Source organism: Coturnix japonica, chromosome 5, assembly GCF_001577835.2.
Source record: "Coturnix japonica isolate 7356 chromosome 5, Coturnix japonica 2.1, whole genome shotgun sequence".
Classification (NCBI taxonomy): Eukaryota; Metazoa; Chordata; class Aves; order Galliformes; family Phasianidae; genus Coturnix; species Coturnix japonica.
This window is the reverse complement of record NC_029520.1, coordinates 19,058,001-19,077,958: the sequence shown is the minus strand read 5'-3', so window position 1 is coordinate 19,077,958 and position 19,958 is coordinate 19,058,001. Positions and strand designations below refer to the sequence as shown.

The following is a 19,958-nucleotide window of genomic DNA, read 5'->3' as shown; positions in this document are numbered from 1 at the left end:
AAATTATCAATTTTGGAGACTCACCTTCAACTTTCCCATAGCCTGTCAAGTTTTCTTTCAGGTCTGTTGAGAGGAAGAGCAGGGGAAAAATATTTCCCCAAACTATATGACAATAAGATTTATCTGCCTTTTCATTTAATTCTCATTATTTATTTAAATCACAAATCATCACCAAGGCTGAATGAGCCAGCATGTTTATTTTGCACTCTGCAGAAGAAGGTACAAAGAACATTTACACTATTTGTCAGGTTCATGCTTTCAGGTTTTTCTTGCACCCAGACAAAAGATGACCTAAAGGATATTAGAGATAAAAATGAAAGAGAGAGAAATATTAAGACAGAAGGATTCCCATGAAAAGGCAAAAATATAAATAAAGAGTAGAATACTTAAATAGTACAGTTCTGAGTCAGAAAGAGACCCTCAAGATGTGCTTTCATACCAAATTTCTACACTGAACCAAACAGCATTCAGTTCTCTGCAAAACTGGCATGCCACAGTGTGCGAAAACACAGGAGGCCATAAAACATACTATTATTCTAATGACACAGACCTGAAATATCACCGACACTGAAATAATGCATATTTAGGAAGTATAAAAGGCCTCTTGTCTGTATTTCGGCAGCCTAATTGTAGACACAAAATCAAAGATTTTTCCATGTTTCTCTTGTAATATAGAACAAAACAACCATCAAGCAACAATAACAAGAGAGAAAGTCCTAGTAATGCTAAAAACCAAAAGCATTTTTTTTTGGGTTTGAACTATATGTTCATTCACAAAGGAAGAAGATGCCTTATTGACAAATTGCAAGAAATCTGGGTTATTAAGCATATTCATAAAAGTTCTTTAAGATTGCTTCTGAGTAGCATATTAGCTACGCATAAGAACAGGGAAAGTACTGGAAATACTTAGTGAGATCTACAGAAACAAAATCTGTCTCCAAAACCTATTTGTGGGGGGTTTCATTCAAGTAGATACTAAAAGCAACAAAGCACGATACCTCAACTTTTAAGAATTATTTTAGTTGGGAGAGATTGGGTACAAAGACATTCACCTTACAGATTTCAAAATAGTACTGTCACAACTCAGTCTATTCCATAGAGACTGAACACTATAAAATGACATCCAATAGACTGAATACAATGGAAGAATAAGAAAATAGAGCTGCTCTTTGCCAGTTTCTTCAGCTTTGAGAAAACAATTCCATCCGACTGTAAAACTTGAAAGGATGTACAAAGGGGCTGTTGAGTAGCCAAGCAGTAGCAGCTGTACACTTCTCTAAGTATACAATCCAGCATTCCTCATTTACCACTAAGAGATATCAGTTAGGTTGTTAAGGTATTACTGACATACTCAGGAAGTAATTTACATTCACTGGTAGCCTTCTAGATATTTAAGAAGCCATCCTCAAGCACTTCTTGGCATCTGAATAGGGAACTAGGAAATATGGTTTAGTGGTTTTCTGTAGGTATGGTAAAGGGAAGTTAGACTAGATGATCTTGTAGGTCCTTTCCAACCCTGTGATTCCATGATTCTTAATGGACCATAACTTTTCCATTAAAAACAGAGCCTCAACTTTGGTCCTAACAGGGAGAATACACTACAGAGCAAAAGGGAGGATCCTCAGAAAGAAACAGCACAATAAACATGAATTCCACGTACACCATTCAAGGCAGATGGACACTACTTCACTCACAGTCCATCTTCCAGCAATTGCTTACCACTGCACACAGAAGAGGTGATGTTGTAAAGAAAAGGATAGAACTGCAAACAGCGGATCATCTTCAGGCTGCTTTCACATTCCAAACACTTGGTAGTCAAATCCAGCGCGTGTCTGAAAGCCTGCAGGGCTCCACTAATGTTGTTCAGAGCCAGATAGGCATTTCCCAGGCTCAAAAAAGTCAGGGGCTATGAAGAAAAGAACAACACACCTCAGCGTGAATAGTCTTAGCAGCTGAAATGGAAACTGACTAGGCAAAACTACTGCCAACCCACACCCTCCCCAATTTGCCTGGAAGGAATTGGGAAAACTTCTTCAATAGGGATTGCCTATTCCTCAAACTCAGAACTAACAGCTTGATGCATGTATGCTAAACAAAAGCTGTTCTGACAGAAGGTTATGTTCTGGATTCCAACTTCCTACGATGAAAAACAGCTGTTAAATACACGCTGAGATGAAGCATTAAATACTTAACTATAAACCATGACAAACATAATGGTCACTGCACAGAACGTTTGATAATATCTTAGAACTACCAGAAGTCAGCAAAAGCATAGAAATATTACTACAGCTCTAGAAGGACAGATGCATTTCATTTGTCAACAATATTCAACACTTACTTGAGCAGAACTGGGCTCCTGAAAACAGCAATTTCACACTAGCTTAGAGATGAGCATTTATTTTCAACTCTTTATAAAACTTCATATTTTTGCCCTCTGCTTTTGGCAAGTCTCTGCATAACATTTGTAAATTACGGATTACAAACACCCTTTTCACTGGACAGGATTTAATCAGAGAATTCAGGCACAAAGCAAAGCATTACTTTTTGTTGATCTGTTGACTGAAAACAATCTTTCACTTACACACAAAGAATATCATAGTTAATATAATGCTAGAATAATGACTATAAATATTGTAACATAGCAGTCATTTTTTTCCCTTCCCAAGTAATTTTACACTCATTATCTGAAAATCTGGAGACTGACCAACAGCTTCAGATTTTCCACACTCAGCTTCTATCATTAAGCATTATTCAGAAAAAGATGCAACTTGAGCAACTTCATTCCAATTTTTCTTTTTTGCGAGCTTTTGCTCACAGAGCACATGTTTAACTCCCTGCAACTGTAATTCACTATTATTTACATATACTTTTCATTATATTCCTGGAAGTTTCATTTGAGCGCAGATTTTCCTGTCCTTTTTTTTTAAATGGTATTTTTAATGGGACCCCAACTGACTTAAAAAATAAGAGCAGGCATTACTGCAGTAGGCAAATCTCACCAGCATCTCTGAAGAAATCCCTACTCCATGCAGTGTGGTCCTTAGCTATCTTTCAGTGTTGTGCCTTCAAGTGCCCCTCCCAAGGCACACCTCTTATGTTTTTTCTATAACTCCTTCATGCAACTCACACTGGCCAGATCCCTTCATATTAGAAAGGCTTATGCCACTTCTTGCCTTTAAGTGCTAGGCGCCTGGCAGGTTACAGCCCTCTGTATCTTAATCTCAGTCCAGAAGTACAAGCATGGGAAATATTAGCTTTCACTTCTTACAGAAGTATCACAAATTTAAGATCAAATCACTTGCCAGAGAAAAGGTGCTCTGACACAGATACATACACACCAATCTAAGTTAAGATCCCACCTCAATTTAATTCTTTTTCTTCTCCTTTCCTTTTCACAATTGCTCTGGCCAGCTCCACAGTTTAATCAGTTTGTATGGTGAGTTTCTACATTAGATAAGTGTCCACCTGCAAAATGTCTATAATGCTGCTATTCAGAATTGCAAAAACTGTTTCGAATCTGTGACTGGAAGTAAAGGCAAAACAACTCCAACACAGGTTTATACCCAGCTACACACCTTAAATCTAGGGACAAATATAACTGCACATTACAAAAACTACAAAAACAAGTGGCAGAGAAAGATGCCTATACAGTCAGAGGCCTTCATGACATATCTGCTGCTTTAAGAGTTTTTTCTTCTTTCGTTTTTTTTTTTTTTTAAATCAAGATAGAACAGCAGCATTATAATCTCTTTTTAAGATGACAAGAGTTCCCAAAACATCATGATTGGATTCCTTTGAGCCACTGGTGACAGAGGTTTTTGGAAGCAAAAATGTGTCATCTGTTTAGAAGCATTATGTTCCAGATGTGTATGTTCTCAGTTACCAGCTCCACCCAGTTAGAACAAGAATGTAAACGAAAATTAACATTCCTTCCAAACTACAAGCTGGAAGCTAAACTGCATACTTCAGGTAAGTCAGCACAGTTACATAACATGTATTTAGAAACTAACCAAGGAATGGAAAGGCAGCTGAACTAACACAAAAAACATCACCTTACCTCAGAGGCATTGATGGCCAAAGCCTGAAGCAAGAGTCTACTGGCATCCAAATGAAGACCATAATGAATCAAGAGGTTAGCAAGATTGACCAGAGGGATGTCCTGATACTCATGTGGAGCCAAATTAAATGCTTTTTGCAAACAGGTGATAGCAAAGGTGCTATTTCCAACTGCACGCCAGTACAATCCAGCTTCATTAAGCACGAGCCATAGAGGATCTTGAGGCTACAAGAGAATTAGGGGATAGGATGAAAATACCCACAGTGGTGTTTCAGGGAGACAGAGGTGACTACTGTCTGGTAAAAACAAAAAAACCTCATCTCTGCACACTGTCTAACAAGGTACACATTACACTTTTCTTTGCTCACAGCTTGAGTTTTATGAGGGCAGAGAAGTTAGCAAACTGATGTAACATATAGTCTGCACTGTAATTTAGCAGAACCTGCTTCTCACACCATTTACGTGTATGACCAACTTACAACATAACCACAAAATCCCTCAAAACACAGAACTGATAAGGGTTAGTTTGCTTCAGGAAGAACATTTATGAGCCACTTTGGAATCTTAAAATTACAGCAATAATGGTCTGTGAAAAGAAGTTACCAATTTGAAGGTCAAGCACGTTCCAACCACTAGTTAGATGTGCTACCTGATCCTATATCCTATAATAAGATCTTTCATTTAAGGTTTCAGAGCTGTTTTTTCTTAAATTTAGTTCTCTCTGCCTGTTTTATGAATAGATGTCAACACGATATGCATGAGATGTTGCTTAAAGATAGCAAATGACAAGTGAAAGCATGTGTAAGAACAGAGAAAGCATCAAATACACTTTGAATTCCTCCTCCTCTTTGACCTATGGCAGAGGAAACAAACACTCATCCTAGAGGAGAAATAAAATAATTTTAATATCCTGACAAGTATGCACAGCTAAATAAACCAGCTTCTTTCAGACAGAACAGACAGAATGCTTCAGAAACATCAAAATTCCATTTCAGATCTTGCAATATTTTCAGCACTACACAGTTATGTGTGTTGAAAATGTTAACTGGCAGAAAGATATTCCAGGTTTTACAGACACCTCACACAGAAGGGCTTTTCCTATGGTTCAGGATGCAAAGGAAAATATCAAAAGGATGCACTGCCTTTTCTCATGAGTACCTTACATAATAATCTGTAATTGTAAGATTACCTAATGCCTCCATTTCGCAATACACATGTATAACATTACTTGCATGTTATTCACATCAAACTCCTTGCTGAACTACTTTCCAAACACAGGTCTTAATGTCCTCTGACTAAATCCCAAGCAAAATTACTAGCATTTTGTCTTTCTCAGTAGAAAAATGCCAGCTGTTGCTCTCCTTCACTAGAAAGTTCATCATTAACAGAATAGGCATGGCATAGTATTGCTCCTGCATCAGCATAAAAATGATCAAGTTCAAACTTCCAGCATGAAGGCAACTAAATACTACAATTAGAAACAAAATATCTATGCACTGCAACAGTTACACTTTAGACATATATAGGACTGTTCTGAACACTGTAACAACAGAAATCAACTCCTACTGCTAATTTGTCTTCTTCCAGGTAAGACAGATGCACATAGTAAACACTACTGATTTAGACTCAAAATGATACATACATACAATGCCTTGACACAATTTATAGAAGATAGTTACTTGGAGAGAGATCAGCTTGACATGTCATAAAGAGCCAACCTCTCATTGCTTCCTGTCAACTGAATAGCGATGACTCTCAAAGGCCCCACGCAAGATGGAGGTGGCATTCTGCAGGGTGTTACACAGATGTACATGCTCTGCCCCAGAGTGCTAATTATCCTGACAGAAAACTGACAGTGGGTTACTTGCCTTTGGAATATGAGGTTGGGGAACTAGTGAGGAGGAGGAAGAGTAAAAGGCAGGCATGCTGGGAGAGGTGGAAGAGGGAGTAGGTGCAAGCTGTTTTGTTCATCTAAACAAATGTCTGTCTGGATTAACTAATACATTGATGCTCAATATCCAGCAGTCACAAAAAGAACAAGTGCCCACAGGGCTACGTGGTATACACTGAGCTACAGGAAATAGCTGCTTCTCTATACATTTGGACTTCTCTTACAAACCTGAATTTTCAAGTTATTTTCATCTCACTCACAGGCACAACAAATCTTTACTTCTAAAACAAATCTGACTGTTTTATAAGTACAGAAAGAAGCTTCAAATAAGAATTCCTCATTTATCTTGCGCTACAAATTTTGACTTACCTTCTTCATGGCGTGATCAAGAAATGCTTCCATCTTCTCCTGTGTAATGGCTTGATTGTCGATTCGAGAATGCAAGATCTGGACAGCAGAATTTTATTTTTAAAAGTGAAATTTTACAAAATATAGCTATGTTGGTCTTTTAAGTCTCACTTCCGTAAGTATTCCTTTTAGTTTACTAAGTAATTTCTAAATCAATCATTATATATTCACATCACATAAACAGCCAACCTACAAAAAACAATATGAAGGAGTAATCTCACCTTAATGTTACCTATTTGGAAGAATACAAGCGATACTGGAAATCCCAAGATGATGAATCACACCAAGTAACTCTTAGAAGTTTGAAAATAAAGTAGTAATTTTAAATGAACTAACTTCCTTATTTTGTGTGCTTTTGGTCAGCATTTAAGAGAAGTCAGACAATAGTCTTATGCTGAGTGACATGTTCTGCCTTCCTCTAGCACTATTAGAAAGCACTTGATTCCACATTTCCAAAAAAATAAGAAAGAAGGAAAGCAAGCAAGTCATCTTCTAAATATCAGAAATGGTTGATATCCTGAACAAGGCAAAAAAGAGGAAAAACTTAAAACAGATGAGAATCAGACAGATGTTTCTCTTACTTGTCTTGCTTGATCATCTGGCATCTTCATTTTCAAATCCAGATTACCATCTAGTTCTTTGACGAGTACATAGAGAGATTCGTTGTTACGAGCATCAGTAATGGAAGAACAGTCTGGTACCTGGGTGTCTTCATGCCCAACAGCTTCTCTTGGGATATTTAGGATTGACTGGACTCTAGCAATAAGGAGAACCAAGATGAATCAATAGCTTCCCTACTACTACTGCAGTACTAAGTGAATAGAACAGTATAACATTATAATGACCTATGAAAGTAGCTATTGCAGCACAGACACTTTTATTTTACCCTATTTAATATTAAGCACTGTTGGCTATTTGACAACTAAGCTGTTTTTCTACCTCTGTCCCAAAAGAATAATCCACGTTCATACTGGATTTAAATCCTCATTCTTTTAGTAATATTGTAGATGCTTCATGCATTCACTTTGTACTAAACAAATCAACAAACAATCACCATGAAATTGGGTCTGTTACAGTTATAGAAATAACAACAGTAAAGGAAAATCGCTCCTTCACTGGAATGGCCAGATGCCAGAAAGAGATGTGAACAGACTTGTGCTGTTGAACACAAGTTGCATCCACCCTATCCTGAAAGAAAATGCTCATTAAAACATTAAGTGCCAAAAATTCTAAATATGAAACTAAACTAGAAATATTTAAAAATAAAATTAACACTTGCCTGAATCCCCTGTTTTCTGGGGGCAGAAAATAAGTTGGCAGCTCTTCTGGATCAGGAATTTTGGGGAAAGACTTCATACACTCTGACCGCTGAGGCCAAAGAAGATGCTGTTTGTCCTAAAGGGAAAAGGAATTTTAGAAATTATTTACTCAACATTTTCAATATGTCAGTCAAGAAGCCAATAAGAACACAAGGAATAACCTGGAGGAACAAAAGAGTAGACACCTTTGAAACTATTATATTCCAAGTTTTTCCAGAACAGCAGCTCAGCTTTCTAGCTGCACTGCTTTACTTGCAGCAGACTTCTAAGGCAGTTGAGAACAACCTTGTCTATGCTTCAAATGACTAGAAACTGGTCCACAGACAATAGAGATGTTCAGCGTGTTAAAGAAATGCTAAGCACAAACAAAGACGAGATGTATGCTTTTGTAACTCCTCTTTGAAGGAGCAAAAGAGCAAAGTCTATTCCATTCACTCACTCTATTGGACTCTACGCTCCACACCGAAACGACGGAACGAGCAACTGGGGAAGACTGCAAGGATTGGCTGTGGCCGCTTTGGTTTGCGTGAAGATCAAAATTCAGAGATGTCATACTTGAAGTTGAAGAGTGTTCACCAAACTAGAAACAAAACAGAATTCCATACAGAAGAGGGATGATATGTTAGTGGTGGAATGTCTGCTCCCGTAACTATGAAGTTAAGCTTCATTAATGAGCTGAAATTTGGGTATTCTTAAAAAAAATAGAAATTTAAACTTGCTCCACTCACACCACACAAAAATTCTCACACTGTAAAACAGTCAATGATAAAAATACAACTGCAAATAAGCAAAAAGTGCTGAAAGATAAAGTAAAAATTTCTAGCAGATCATAAACAAAATAAACATATCTATACCACAAATCTCGATAATTCAAGTTGGAGTTACTAAGTCTTATGGCTTCCAAAACCTATCTTGATAACCCGAATAGGAAGAACACCCAAGAAGAAAACAACAATCAAAAATAAATAATCCTGTTTCTAAAACCAGATAACAGGAAACTCCACAACACATTCCACATTACAAAACAAATCAAACAACAGCCTTTATGTGTAGCTCTAACACATCAGTGGGTTAGATTTTGTTCAGGGTTTTCACTGTTAGAACACACCCTGTTTCCAAAGCTCCTCGACATTCCTGTATCAGATTTTCTTAGTGAACTCTCTAGCTGAAGATACACAAAATGCCAAGTCTTGTTAAGTCAGGCTAACACCTGATTTTAGGGCTACAAAAGCAGACATTAAGCTGATCACAAAGGAGATTGGCTCTTGCATTTGTTAATTGTGCACTGCAGTTTTTTGCTCCTTCTGGCAGGGATAAAATATTAAACTGGAAGGTGTGAACAAATGTTACATTGTTTGAGTCACACAATAGCATAGTAAACAAAAGAAATTACAAGCCACTTTAAGGCTGTAGAGACAATGAAATATTAAACACAATTCTAAGCTACCTATTGGAATACTGTTTCCATTAAGGAGTAGTTCTCATTCCACAACCCACACGTACACTCAAAAAGAAAATCAAATCCTTAGGAATCTTTGTCTCTTTCCCGTCCTCTTCGAAGGGAAGTTAAACATTAGACTCCTGCTAGCATGACTGAATGTAGTACATTTAAATGAGAGAAAGCTGTAACTCCTCAGAAGTGAGTAATCTTTGTCCTTCCTACAAAAAGCAGCTAGCTGTTCTATACAGGGTTAAAATGCAAAGGAGACTACAGAAGTGGTTTTGTCTTACAGAAGCTCTTATCTCCCAGAAAAAAGAAGACTTTAGAAAAAAATATTAAAATTAAATGTAAATAACTATTTTATTTTTTTAAATTAAGTAAAACAGAGCCTTACTTAATAAGAGCATGACATTTCTAAAACTTACTATCAATCTCAGCTTGCACTACTACCAAAGTAAACAAGCATTAAATACTTCAAATGCTCAGAAGGGGACGAGGCCACTTCTCACTATAATTCAAAATCCCCAATGGTACGTCCTGCTCTAATGAGCTTAAAAAAACCCAAAAAACTCCACAACCCAAAACCTCCACTACTTTGCTAGTGGGGAAAACAGGACGTAACTTCAGACAGTGGTTAACAGTTCACAGACAAACCTGAACATATTCCACATTCTCAAAAATATCTCCACGGTGATAGCGAACAGGCTGGTCCCACTGGCAGTGCAAGCTGTGCTGCTGGTTGCTCAGTCTACAAATCTGATGATTCCCTGCATAGCACAAAACATGTTATTCTACAATCAAAGTGAGGTTATTGAGAAGATGAGAAGTGTGCAGTAAAAAAAAAAGCTCCACTTCTTCCCACATAATTCTTTATTTTTTAAATCCACTCATCAGGAATTCCATCTTGTAAAGACTCAAAAAACACCTATTTTGAGAACACACCATAATCACTGGTTTTACTAAGCAAAACACAACAGCAACAACTCAGGACCACCAACGTATCCAAAGAAGTTACATCCTGACATTAATATTAAGGGAGCTATAAAAAACAAGGGAATGGATTCTTTAGTAGAGCTGTTGCAATAGGACAAGGGGAAATGGTTACAAACTTAAAGAAGGTAAAGATTCAGATCATACAGAAGAAGTTTTTCATAATAAGGGTGGTGAGGCACTAAAGAAGGCTGCCCAGAGAGCACTCCGAGCACCCTAATCTAGGTGTCACTGCTCACTGCAGAGGAGTTGGACTAGATGGCCTTTAAAGGTCCCTTGCAACATGAAAGATTCTATGAGATCAATCTGAATACATGTAATTCTCCATTGCTATAAATAAGCATGAACTCTGAAAAGCTGTACCTAATTGAGCTTCTTTCGCCATTTGGGTCTCATGAATTATGTTCCTCAGGATTTGTTCCTCCTGGATGAGCTTGTATTTGTCTAAAACGTCTTGCTGCCTAAGGTAATGGTCATGCTGCTTCTGATATTCCTTCAATTCATTTAAGGTTCGCTGAAGTGATCTTGAAAATTAGACAGTAGAAAAGATTCACTTTGAATGTTTTTTTTTAAATAACAACTTTTCCCATAATATTGTATATTTTCAGCCTTGTTTTCTGGGTTACTTAGAGTAATAATTTTATCATGCAGATGAAGAAATTCACAAAGTAAATCACTATTATTCTATTGGAAATATAATGAATTGCTTCATCAGAACAATAAATTGAGACTGTATGCATAACTGCTACAGTGGTGCTTTAGTTACCTATGCTGAGCTTCCAGTTTTTGCTCTAATTTTTGCTGACATAGTACAGCATGCTTCCTTTTCACAGCTTGCTCAAATCCTGGCTTGGCCTGTAGAGCATGATCGTAACACAGGACCGAGTGGTTGTACTCCCCAAGCATCTAAAAAGAATGATGGAGAGACAAAGAAAGAATGAGTTATTATAGTGTAACATTTAATGAACTTTCTCCATTTTTAAATAAGTCCTCAACTCAAAATGTAATCTGCAGTCATGGCTGGCCTGTCTGTAGAAATTAAAGCCACTGTAACTGTTACGCTGAGGCTGTATGAAAATTTCCCTTGAATTTATTTCTAAGTACAAACATCTTTATCTTCGGCGAAGACAAGAGTTCTGGATGAAAATATTTAAATGGAAACATAAACATTAAGCATGTAAAACATGTAACACAAAAAGCATTGTAAAAGACTAAATCATTACAAGTCAAGCCAGAAAGACTGAACATTGTTTTTCTATAGGTGTTGAAAAGATAATATTTACTGCATATATATTTCCCAGGGTGTAATAGCTGGTAAAGAAGTCACTGTAATCCAGAGCTGCGTGGACCACAATAGCAGCATCCGCAGAGAAGTGAGCTCGGTGCAGAATATTTGCCAAGTTTACCAGTGCAATGTCTTTGTTTTGCCTAGTTAAACAAGAAAGGAAAAAGAAAAAAGCCATTAAAAGGTCAGACTAGGTAAGGACTGTGCACAAGGACACACTCATTCTTCAGTTATATACTAAATGTGGATTCCGAAGAAAAATCACATGTCTAAATCATATATGACTAAGAATAAGTAACAGTGCTTATTTCTTCCATTCTTAAAGATCCGCTATGAAGTAAGGATAACTAAAAAAGCAATCTGACAAAAAAATACTTTCACCAGCAGTTCTCACCTTGAAGAGAAATGAAGGGCACGCATGGCACATTCTACTACTTGGTACGGTTCGTTCTTTATTCGCCAGTAAAATGAAGCCATATTATAAAGTACCCAGGAAGAAGAGTTCTGCAGTAAAGAGAAACACAAGAACTGTACTATCAACTAAGATGAACTAAAAGGTCATTCATGGCTTTAATTACTAAGGGATGGAAAACCAAGCATTAATCTGCTCTAAGTTTTCCCCTTCCTCTGGAAAGCTGGCATTTGGCAATGCCTGTGAATGTTCAGAAAGAATGAAACGGCACATAGATCTGTGAAAGGAACACAACTCCTGCACTTTACACTGGTGAAAGTTCAAAATGAAACAAGCAGTGATGAAGTTTTATGCAACAGCAGCTACACTCTGAGTTGAAACAGAGTTCCTGTATCTTGCACAAAAGTATTTAAAAAAAAGCACACGTGATCTTTAAGTACCTGCATTTTTATTTAAAAGCTCCTATATCTTAACAGAACAATGAATGTCGTCTCTCTAGGCCACAAAAGTAAGAGTTATTAAAGATGACAGTATGTGTTTACTGGCTTTGCTAATGCTTTATCCTGCCTCTGATTACCTTGCAGAAAATGTTTTTACTCTATCTTTTGTAGCTGAAACATAAAACTAGAATACATGTGAAAGGCTAGCACTGGATGTGACTGTGTGTACTAGGCATATCTAATCCTCTGAACACTTTCCAGCACTCTTTTTCAACATACTGTAAGTTTACAGCTTCATACCTTCATTAGCCCATCATAAATACGATGACCTATTTCCTCTATACTTCTTCCCAGCCTCCGTGATAAGTATGTGAAGATTGGATCTTCTTTAGGTAACAAGGGTGCAGAAAGATTAACCCTTTCCTGAACGCCCTAAAAAGAAAAAAAGAAAAAAAAGAAGATTAATTTTAGAGAAATCAGCCTGAGAAATATGCATAAGAACACAACTTTCAGGAAAATTTCCAGTTTTACTATTTCACATTCCTATCATCCTTTCATAACAAGATCTCTGTGCCTTCACAAGATACTGTCACTTTTGCCAGATGTATAACGCATATTACTATTTATAAGAAAACACCTAAGCAGTCATTAATATCAATTCCTCCAAAAGCAGCGTTTGCTTGATGAATGCTATAGGACAAACATTAACTTCCAACAGCTTTGTATTACTTGGTAGCCATCAGTGCCACTAGTCACCACTGAAGCACTTAACTCATGTTTGTCAGGTTACACACTATAGAACTGCCCTCTTTTCTTGTTTTCTGAATAGAAAAGGTATCTCCAGATCCAGGGACAGAACTAAAAAACTTTCATTCCTGTTTTCTTCATAAGAAAATACTTGTAGATGAAAAATTATTTTTGAGACTAGTAAGAAAATAAATATAATGAGATGAGTGCTAAAGCTAGGTCTGCATTAGAAAAGCTGCTCATACAACTCTGTTGACCAAAGCAACTTTTGCATCACACTTCAGCCGTGATCATTCTAAAGCAGATGAACTTTGTATTAGCAAAGAGCAATTACCTCCTCCTCTGGGTTAGAGCTTGGCATTCAGATATCTAAGAGACAGTCAACTACGTTATGAAATGTTGACAGCCATGCAAACAACTTTCTGACCCTGAATCTCCATCTAGCTTAATGACCGTGCTCAGCACTCTCTAATTTGCAACTGAAACAATACACAAGACAGAAACATTTATACACAGACATAAAAACCTGCCATTTTACTGACAAAACGTCACGAAAATAAAATCCTAAGAATATTCTCTATAATAAGACCGGTAGAAACAAGAGACAAACGTGTACCTGACAGAAGCATTCTCCTATAATCAAATACTTCAATCACAGTAAAATCATGGTTATAAAGAAGACCAAGACAGCCTTCAAAAAACTGTATTACCTTTCAGCCTTGACTCACAGTTGCCCCTACGACGTTACTATTTCTCTTCCAGATAGAGGAAGAAATAAAATAACACACTTCCATTTGCTCGCTTACCCGTAAGTGCTGAAAAGCATGAATGCTGTATGGAAGATCAAGAACTTTTGTACAATCTGGCTGCTGCAAGTCTGGAGGCACTGGAGACTTTGTATCTATATAGTCTTCCGGCCTGAGGACAGAACAGAACATAACATAGTGGACTCCAGATCAAGATACCTTACAGTTTAAGAGATACAATGTTTCAATTGGCAGACACAGCACTCTGATTTCACCTACTGTTACAAAAACAGTGCTTCTGCATCGCTTCTGATGCCTGCCCACATTTCAGTTCCCAGGATGCCAACACAACAGGATAATTAATTGCAATCTGCTCTAGAGAAGATATCAACATTTGGACAGTCACCAAATGGCATCACTATCAACCTAGTGTATCACTGGTACAGTTAATGAGTGTTGGTGGTATGATTCATGATTTATATGCCAGGCAAATGACCATGCATGCAAACTCAACTGAACATGCCCTGCATCCCTTCCTCCCCCACAAACCGAACACAATCAAACAAGAACAAAAAAGTAGTCACAGGCCCAGATGAAGGTATCTTAGGACAACATTCATATTTTTCCACCTCATGTCCAAAAAAAAAAAAACCACCAAAACCAAGAACCAGAAGTACAAAATTGAAATGGTCAGCTCTGATGAAAAAATACAAACAGAGCTGCATGTCAGACTGTCCACAAAGCCTTTATTGGCTAAAGGCATAGGAAAAAAAAACTGACTGCAAGCTTCAACATCTTGGGTCTTCCATACAAATTTGAGACAGTTCCCACTACAAAAAGCACGTCTAGCTCAAAAATCCCCAACACTCAAGCAAACATAACCCCTTTTTACATGATGCACTTCAGTTTAATTTGCATCTGCTCATATCATTACAGAGTTACACTGACTGGGAGCCTGGGAAATGAGACGTTTTGGGTAACAGCTAACAACACAGAGTTGGAGAGAAACCGTACCTCCCTTTTGTACCCAGTGATAGATGTTGTTTCATTGTGATTTCATATTAACATAAAATAAAACAACTCATCTAAAGAACAGTCACATGACAGTATTTTTCTTTCTAATTGCAGGAAGAGATTTTTTTTTCCCCACATTCAGTAAAGATCTTAACATATACAACTCCTCATTACCGGATATCTTTGCTCTCTAAGGTGATGTACGTGCCATCGTACAGATCTAGGTCCCCCAAGGGCACCTTTGCTTTAATGCAGTCCGGGTCTTCTTTATTATGCCTTTGTTCCAGCCCTGTGTCTCTGTCCTCATTTTCCTCTATGTGAATTTTTTGAGCAACTAACTGTTTCTGTAGAAAACAGAAAAATAGAAATATGCATATTGACAAAAGCAAACTGTAGAGTAGTGAACAATTCAGCCTTTTCCTTAAATCAAAGTCAACTTGAAGGATATGTAAAAAGTTCTATTTAGATAAAAAACAAGTACTTTCAAGAGAGACAATACAACTTAAACAGGCCTTTATTTTTCCTGCTATACCTAGAAAGAAGGCTTACAGCATTTCAAATTCATTGTTGCCCATTCAGAAAATGAAGTAGTGGTTAAAAACATGTGAGTTTTGTCATATTTGAACCCTTCTCTTACACTTCAGGAGCTCACAAAATTAGTACCAGACTGCAAACAAAATGAACTCTTAAGCAGTCAATATGTAAAGAATAATTGAGGCAACAGGCCAAAAAGAATAGCAGAGAATAATCGTGCATTAGTCATTTACAAATCTGCAACCCACGTCCTGAACAACCTACAGTAATTTTTTCATCTACAGCAAAAATACCCCATGACCCAAAGATGAGAATATCTCAATAAGGAAGACTGGCTGAATGCAGTCTCATATGGGGCAGTCCCACTTTTAGTTGTTGTTGTTGTTCCTGATCTCTGTTCCATTTGCCTAAGGTTATCTCAGGTGCTCATTTAACTTCTTAGCTAGTTACTCTCATCTGACAAAATGAAAGCTGGCACAAGAGAAAGAGGAGTGAATGCATATCAAAAAGGAAGTCTGAAAGCTACTAGCTTTAGGCATTTAAGATTTAGTCCCCATGAAAGTTATCAGTTTAAAGCTCACTGGAGCTCTTTTCAGAAGAGTGTTTTCAAAACCCACTTCAACAATAATCAGGCAGCACTTCTGTGACGTGCATGTGATAGAGTGCAGGTTGCTACAAGAAGCTGTGGAGTGTCTTCCTTGGAGACATTCAGAAGCCACCTGGGCACCCTGCTTTCGCTGGCTCTGAATTGGACCAGCTGTCCAGAAGTCTATGCCAACCCCAGCCGCTCTGAAGGTCTGTAATAAAGGGGCTTTAATTAAAACAGTGGTGACCTGCTCTCTCACACGTCCTAGACAGAGCAGTGAAAATGGCTTGACTGGTTCAGAGAGGCGTGCAGGGAAATTTGCAGCCTACTGTGTGTGTACTCTCATTGCCTACAGGATGCACTCTCAGTAGCTGCTATAACAAATCTAAGACAACACTTCCATAAAAAGTTCTGGAATACAGTAGCCAGCAACAAAATCACAATCAAAAATGTAGATGCAATTGAGGACAATGAAAACCAATTCAGCAAACCTGAGCCACAAAAATCCTGAAATCTGAAGAATTGTTTATCCATTTGTTGGAGTTGAGCTGATAATGACTTCTGATCCTTGTCTACATCTATCACTAACACCATTACAAAAAAAATCTTATCTTAAGGAATGTTAGTGGTTAATGTTATGCTTTACCTCCAGTTCTTTGAGGTAGTTAACTGTTGTTTCTTGTCTCATTAATATTACCAAATCATGTGGGTTCCTCAAGTTCATTGGTGAATCCACCTGCAAGACAATTCGACAGTCCAAGTAAGACATTCTCCAAAGAGTGATTTTAAAAGATAAGAAGCTATGCTCATTCAGCTACAGTTTGTCATTTCAGGGGTTTTTGCTCACTTACTATTCACGATCCGCCTGGATTTTTAAGCTATCTGCTCAATTGCTTTGTGGTCTGAGAATCCAATTCAACCCATGCTTTATTTCCAAATCTATTCTAGTTTATTCAAGTGCACAAATTCTAAGCGCAAGAGGCATGTGAAACCCTCACACAATAACATCACTATGAGTACTTACCGCTGAAGTACTTGGTAACCTTAAACAGCAATTGCAAAAATCTATTTTCTCTTACAGCTTTAAAATTCCTCCATCAAGTCTCTCAATGGGTAAAATGTACTTCAGATTCAAGTCAACTCCTCTGTACAACCAATTTAACACAGCGGCCTAGCACTAAGTCTTTCAAGGATCTACCGCATTCAGGATTAAGGAGTAAATGAACAAAATCAAAAGGTAATCAGACAAAGATTGAAAACTCTATTAGAGAAGACGGTGCCACAGCTTCCACAGCCACACTCAGGAACTGGCAGCTCAATAAAGTGCAACGTTATGGATAAGTCACAGATGAGAGTGGCTATATGCTGACTTCTACTGATCCCTAAATGGTTTCTGTAAGATGCAGCTCTTCATGCCGAGGCTGAAATATCCCAGCCCTGTCCCCTTGCCAAGCCAATGCTAGTGCTTGACTGGCCAGGGAAAAAGTCCCAAGAGCAGCAAAGATGCTCTGTGGGTCTCACCACAGCCTTTCAGTCCTGTTTCCCCCACTCTGTCACCGCAATAACAGTTAATCCCTTGTGTCATCTCTGGAGCTCATTAGTTCAATAGGACATCACCTGTTGTTGGCTGCTTCATCTGAACTATTAAAATTAGCTTAAGGAAGACTGAATGAATATGTGACCAAAAGGAAATGGACAGGAATAGGTGATGACAGGACCAGAAGAAGGCAGGTGAGGACAGCAAGAATTCCAATTTTTAACATGTTTTTGAATGTTGATGAGTTCATCCCATTTCATGGAGTTGTACCTTAGGCTGTAAAGGCAGACAATCCACAGAAAGGCATCCATGGGTCTGCTCAGCTTCCATTCAAGCTTCCAGAAAATGGAACCAGCTACTGCATGAAGACATACACACTGCCTGCGTGTCAACACTGACACCTCCCCTACAAGGGCCACCCATCACTTTTGGCCATAATCTGTTCCTAGTGTTTCATTTGTTGAAGTAATAGGGACGTTCTGTGCCAGAAGAGATTGCTTTTTGTTGACTATATGTGGTCTATCTGAATTTGGGTGGAAAAGCCTACCACAGACACATATCCTCTAAGCAAAGAGAAGTGTTTGCCTGTGTTCCCCCTAACTCAAAAACAAAACAACAATCTACACAATGTTAGTTTTGGCTCAATTTGGCTAAATATTCCTTTTCAAATCAAAAGCTGAACTGCTTCTCTTAGCATTCTGGAGGAGCATTTTGGAGGGTGGCTCCACAGTCCAGAGATTCAGGCATGCCCCATCTTCCCTGGTGAATTAATGCTTCCATCATTAGACAAAGTAATAATTGATACCAGTTAGATTTTACACTATGAATATGGAAAGTATGGATTTCACTGTTGCCAACAAAGGATAATAGATTATCCACAATGATCCTAGAAGCACGGAAAATACTCTATCGAAAAAACTCAACAACGCTGTCAGCTGAATTACTAAATTCCACAGCACTTTGCCTGCAGCTGTATTTCTTATTTCCTTCTACGGGCTCCACCTCACCTTGAGCAGGTTGCTTGTAAAATTGAGTTCTGTGTTGACTGAAGAACTAGTTCATACCTCACCTGCTAGAGGAACTACTGTGGCACATCCAAGCAAATGAACTAGGGCTTTGCAAAGAAAATGAAGTTACACCTTAAAGCATTAAGTACCTAAATCCACATCGCAAAACAGGAGGGCTGTTCCTGCCTACTGAAGGCTGCTTTCATGATACTTTACAGTCACCAAGAGCAAAAAACAAGCTCTGACTTCAGTGACTAACTGTTCCTAGGGAGCGACTGTTTGCAGAACATTATACAGAAATCACCATTTAAAAACCTCATTAAGAAAGCTGAATGATCTCAGGTGATGGTTCATTCAAGAGAACGATATTGAGAAATGGCTGCCATTCAGTTTTTGACAAAACAATCATATAAGAGTTAGTTCTGAGATTAGGGTGTGAGTATTTGGGGTGGTACAGTACCAGCCCTGCATGCACAGGTTGACAGAAAAGAACTGACAGGTGCCACAACTGTGAGTGGTTCCACATTTCTATCAAATGATACCTGGCAGCAGAAACAAAAGCAACAAAAGCATCCAAACAGCAACATCCTTGAACTCAATCAAAAGTTATCTCACCCACCAGGAAATGCTATCAAGTTTAGCAGCATAAGCAGCACCTAAGATGTTTTTATTCAGTTTTCAGGTTTTTGCTTCCAGATCTAACCTCAGTTTGTCATCTGTAAATGTGGACTTCTAATGATAGCAAAAGATATCAGCATAGTAGAAAATTATTATTAGGAAATAACATTAGCAGCTATTATCTTCTTAAGACCAATGCAGTGTCAGAACAAAAACCAAAACCTCAGAAATCCACCTAATCTTGCATTCATATTTCACTATTTTTGTGAATGGAATGTCAAGATTCCCATTGTAAGAAATTATAGGAGACTCACAATCGGCTCCCAGAAATAAAACTCCATTTTGCCTTTATGCAATATGGACAGCAGCATGCCAATGCTACAGATCCTTCACCCCTTCAATGTCTGCCCCTTACGTGCCCTCTCATCTCAACATGGCAAAGAGCAAAACCACAGGCGGATACTGAGATTTAGCTCATCTCCTGCAAAGCTCCCTAGAATGCTCTTTCAGGCAGAAACAAAGCGGAAGCCAACTTGCAGAACACCTCAGGTTAGCAGGGACTTCTGAGCCAGGAATGATGCTCGATCCAATTATTTATTTTTAGCCTGGCTGGTGGCAGAGCACTGCGTTCATTTACTCCTCCTCTGAAGTGCTGAAACGATGACATTGAAGATGAACTGCTTGAAATGTTAGAATCTGACTTTGAGTCAAGCATAGTAAACAGGAGAAAAATAGCGCTGAAAAGCCTTCCTTGGAACTCTAATGAATGTTACAGCTACGCTGCAGAAAGCTTGCCAGGAAACCACTTCTAAAATAAGCGTTCGCTGTTCAACTTTGCCCAAAGGTGAAAGTTTCTCTATAAAGCACAGTACAGGTTTATTCACTGTCACAAAGTATACCTGGAACCTGATTTGGCAAGACACACT

General features: G+C 38.1%; 1 protein-coding gene across 1 annotated transcript in view; it reads right to left on the bottom strand.

The window, feature by feature from the left end:
* The window catches only part of TTC17 (tetratricopeptide repeat domain 17), a 44,554-nt gene that overhangs the window by 19,555 nt on the left and 5,041 nt on the right, over nt 1-19,958 (bottom strand). The window contains exons 2-16 of the mRNA XM_015864473.1: nt 16,517-16,606; nt 14,925-15,094; nt 13,797-13,908; nt 12,544-12,675; nt 11,786-11,895; nt 11,390-11,534; nt 10,873-11,012; nt 10,470-10,630; nt 9,771-9,883; nt 8,115-8,255; nt 7,636-7,751; nt 6,938-7,112; nt 6,318-6,395; nt 4,058-4,282; nt 1,720-1,906 (exon numbers count right to left, since the gene is read on the bottom strand). Coding sequence (XP_015719959.1) covers nt 1,720-1,906; nt 4,058-4,282; nt 6,318-6,395; nt 6,938-7,112; nt 7,636-7,751; nt 8,115-8,255; nt 9,771-9,883; nt 10,470-10,630; nt 10,873-11,012; nt 11,390-11,534; nt 11,786-11,895; nt 12,544-12,675; nt 13,797-13,908; nt 14,925-15,094; nt 16,517-16,606 — 2,095 coding nt within the window. The remainder of the gene's footprint in view (nt 1-1,719; nt 1,907-4,057; nt 4,283-6,317; nt 6,396-6,937; nt 7,113-7,635; nt 7,752-8,114; nt 8,256-9,770; nt 9,884-10,469; nt 10,631-10,872; nt 11,013-11,389; nt 11,535-11,785; nt 11,896-12,543; nt 12,676-13,796; nt 13,909-14,924; nt 15,095-16,516; nt 16,607-19,958) is intronic.